This window comes from Arachis duranensis, chromosome 2, assembly GCF_000817695.3.
Source record: "Arachis duranensis cultivar V14167 chromosome 2, aradu.V14167.gnm2.J7QH, whole genome shotgun sequence".
In the NCBI taxonomy this organism is placed as follows: Eukaryota; Viridiplantae; Streptophyta; class Magnoliopsida; order Fabales; family Fabaceae; genus Arachis; species Arachis duranensis.
Window position 1 is genome coordinate 6,530,045 of NC_029773.3, and position 4,143 is coordinate 6,534,187.

The 4,143-nt window shown below is 28.1% G+C and overlaps 1 protein-coding gene across 1 annotated transcript; it reads left to right on the top strand.

Annotated features, from left to right (window-relative positions):
- Nucleotides 1-210: 210 nt before the first annotated feature.
- Nucleotides 211-3,720, top strand: LOC107473267 (GDSL esterase/lipase 1-like). Its single transcript, XM_016092820.3, has 6 exons — nt 211-222; nt 1,139-1,427; nt 2,112-2,233; nt 2,545-2,784; nt 3,093-3,351; nt 3,485-3,720. The coding sequence occupies exons 1-6, from the start codon at nt 211-213 to the stop codon at nt 3,718-3,720; spliced, it is 1,158 nt and encodes a 385-aa protein (XP_015948306.1).
- Nucleotides 3,721-4,143: the final 423 nt, after the last annotated feature.

Here is a 4,143-nt window from a genome sequence, read left to right on the forward strand (position 1 = left end):
CACTCTTTCAACTCTCATCTCAATAATAATCATCTTCATCAAGATATATATCTCCTCATTATTTGATTTACCAACTTATTTTATTATTCTTGCATTGTCTTTTGGTTAATTAAATAAAATGTATGTATTACTCATCCGCTATATACGTACATATGTTTTGTGTGCTGTTTAACCCTGTAATTCCATATACTCAATGAAATAAAAACGGTTATGGCTTTTATGGTACAATACAATTTATTATCACCTTCTTTTAGTCCTTAGTCTCATAATATATATTTGTGTGCTATTTGTTAGAGATATAACTATTTATACTGTCTTCTTCTATCATAAATTTTTGGGATAAATGATTTTATAATATGATATTAAAAAAAATACCTATGCAAAAATTAAGTTTTTAGTACGAATGGTTTACACTTGTTTAATCCATGGCCAAAATGCATAAACTTCCCTTTTAACTACAACATCCGTCCCTTAAGAACTTTGAGAAGATGCATTTACCACATATGTTTTTCTAATTAATACACTTCTTACTAATGTTCTTGAATCAATGTCACCATTTGAAGTGTTCTTACTATCCCTCTTATGCAGCATTGTTCAAATTCATCATTTACCCTGCAACTTCAACTACTAGTTGTTAGGAGATTAGTAGTTTCTATAAAGAGATTAGGAGATTAGTTGTTTCTTTTATTGGTTTGTTAATGATAATAGTTGGCCTCTGTAACCATATTCTGTTATATATATATATAACCAAGTACGTTGCATCAGTTGCATACCAGTCTTATGTCCGAAGCCATCAGTTAACTCGAATATGCTTACCTCTAAAAAACAGTTTCCGATGCATCAATTGCATACCAGTTTTATGGCCGAAGTCATATCAGTTGATTTGAATATGCTTTCCCCCATAACATAATTTTCAGTTGTGGGCGTCCCCACTCACATTTTCATTTTCCCTTTTGTAAACCTTTTTCAAATTTTTCCTCTGTTTCACTTCCTTAATTAGCCACTCCTTTACCAGTTCATAATCACAATACATATAGAACACTACTTCCAATGTAATTTTCTCATATACAGTTTAAATTTTGAAAAGTACACATGCCAAAGAACATTGACAAAAAGTGAATTAAAAAATGGGACTCAGAATACACTTACGTTGGCAGTTAGTTCATCAAGGATTCAACTACTACTACCTTTGGTGGTTGGCTATGCAATAAACCTGGGCATAAGCCATGGCCAAATTTGTGTGGCACAATTAGAAGAAGAGTATGTTCCATTATTCATATTTGGAGATTCATTGTTTGATGTTGGGAACAACAACTACATTAATACCACAACAGACATGCAGGCTAATTTCTGGCCTTATGGCCTCACTTCCTTTAAGTACCCCTCTGGAAGAGTTTCTGATGGACGCTTGATCCCAGATTTCATTGGTAATATAATAATTAGGATTTGGTTAATACATGTTCTAAACATACATTCAAAGTTTTATGGATGTAGTTAGCAATGTGTTTTAAAGATATATATATATTATTAGTAGAATTTTTTAAATTTTTAATTAAATAAATGTGCAAAAACTACATTGAAATTAAATTTTGCATATTTTTTTAAATTTATTTTTTTAATTGATAATTTTAATATGTATTCTTATTAGAACAGATGTTAGCTAAATTCTTAAGATAATGATAGTACGTTTTTTTAATTTTTAATTTTAATAAAATACATAATAAATATATTTAAAATTTAAACTTTATATATCTTATAAAAAATTCAATTAATAATTTTAACATCATATTAGCTAAATTCATTTAATAATCCTTTTGCAAAATAAAAATATTTTAAATAAAAATATATATTTTTGAAAAAGAGAGTGATTATAATAAAAAATACAAATAAAAACTTTTCATTCCAAAATAAAATTTGTCAATTTTTCTATTCATTTAAGAATTAGAAATGATAAAAATATATTGTAAAAACGAATTTTTTTAGTCTTATTTCTATATATTTGTTTATTTTTTTTATTTTTAAACATTTATCCAAGGACTAATACAAAATGTGACTTATATGTTTTATACAAGTATAGAATTTAAGTTTGATTTGTTCTCTGACATTTGCAGCTGAATATGCAAACATGGAGTTTATTCCACCATATTTACAAATTGGTAACCATCAATATAGTAAAGGAGCAAATTTTGCATCAGCTGGAGCTGGTGCTCTTGTTGAAACCAATCAAGGCTTGGTATGCAATAACTTATACGATAAAGTATATTTTTTGTCTTTAAAGTTTGTTAAAAATTTTAAAAATATTCTAAATTTTATTATTTCTATTTTATCTCAAAAAATTTTGATTTGCATCAAATATACCTCTAGCAACTATTTAAAATAAATTAGGATCAATTTAACAATAACTTCACAAGAACAATTTTTAATATAAACAAATCAAATATAATTATCATGCATTATTGTTAAATTCGTCCTTATAAATTAAAATTGTGCTCTCTAGTGGTGAATTTCATATATGTATATATGTGATTATATTATATTCTTCAGGTGATTGACCTTAGTAGCCAACTCAAATACTTCATTGAAGTTGAAACATTGCTGAAGCAGAAATTGGGAGGTGAAGAAGCTAGGACATTATTGATATCTAAAGCTATCTACTTGTTTAGTATAGGGACCAATGATTATCTTGTTCCTTTCATTCCAAATATTTATTCAATCATTTTACAGAAGTACCCTCCACAAGTCTATGTGGATATGGTTCTAGGCAACTTGACCATTGTCATCAAAGTAAGCACCTAATAATTAATTATTTATTTAATTAATTAGTTAATTAACTAATTCCAAACTTGATTAATATTCGATAGCTACTTATATGAATATGTGAATATGTTTTTATACGAAGACAATAATTAAAATATTAACACGCATAATATTAAGAAGTTTAATCAAATATATTAAATCGTATAACGATTTTTAATTATTATTTTTACATAAGACATACTCACGTAAGTAATAATTTTAATATTTATTTATTTAATACTTTGATTATTGGATTCTGGTCAATCATATGTTTATTGGGATTTCTTATTTTTCAGGAAATATATAAGAAAGGTGGGAGAAAATTTGGATTTCTAAATCTTTTTCCATTAGGGTGTTTACCCGTAGCAAAAGCACTTAATCTAGAAATCAATAAAGATGGCTGTGTTGAAGAGATTATGGAAATTACTCAGCTACACAATGTTGCACTTAAGGAACTCCTTCAAAAGCTAGAAACTCAGCTACAAGGATTCAAGTATTCATATATTGATTTCCACACTGCCATTGGTGAAAGGATAAAAGATCCTTCAAAATATGGTAATTTTTTTTTTAAATTTCACCCTTTGATAATTAGGCTTAATTGTTTGCTTATGATAAATAAACTAAACATGCAATTAAAGATAACATAATTAATATATGCATTTTTTTAACTATTTGAAACATTTAATAGGATTCAAGGAAAGCAAGATAGGATGTTGTGGTGGTGGTCCTTATAGGGGATTTCAAAGCTGTGGAGGGAAAAGAAGTGTGAAAGAGTATGAATTATGTGAGAATGTTGAAGAATACTTGATCTTTGATGCTGCTCATCCAACAGAGAAAGCTTATCATCAAATTGCTGAGCAAATGTGGAATGGAGATCACAACTTTGCAGGACCTTACAATCTCAGAGAGCTTCATCAAACTTGAAAAAAATGCAATTAGCTATTTTATATATTGTTTTATGAAAAATGCTACATACTCAAAATAAGTAAAGCTTGTATGTGTTAAAAGTGTCATGGATGTACAAGAATTAAGGGTTTGCTGCTGGCCAATGAGTTGATGCATGCACAAAATGGGATTCGAACCCCCAATATTTACTTAAACGGACTAATGAGCTAACTACTAGACCAACCCAACTTGGTTATCTTTATTTGTTATCATGATATATATTATGTGTTTTTGATCAATAAACATAAGGCCCTCCATAACCTTGACAAAAAATTCACACAGTTAATCCAATAACCTTGACAAAGAAAAAAGCCAAAAACGGGCTTTGACAAAAAAAATGGGCCAATATGGCAGTTTTTTCCTATGTTTTGGTAGATTAATTGGCAAGTTGTTCTATAGAAC

What these genes read in the sequence shown, in the direction of transcription:
- LOC107473267 (XM_016092820.3), top strand. An exon ending in TTGAAACCAATCAAGGCTTG is followed by an intron (nt 2,234 to 2,544) that starts GTATGCAATAAC and finishes TATATTCTTCAG; the next exon opens with GTGATTGACCTTAGTAGCCA. An exon ending in AAAAGATCCTTCAAAATATG is followed by an intron (nt 3,352 to 3,484) that starts GTAATTTTTTTT and finishes AACATTTAATAG; the next exon opens with GATTCAAGGAAAGCAAGATA.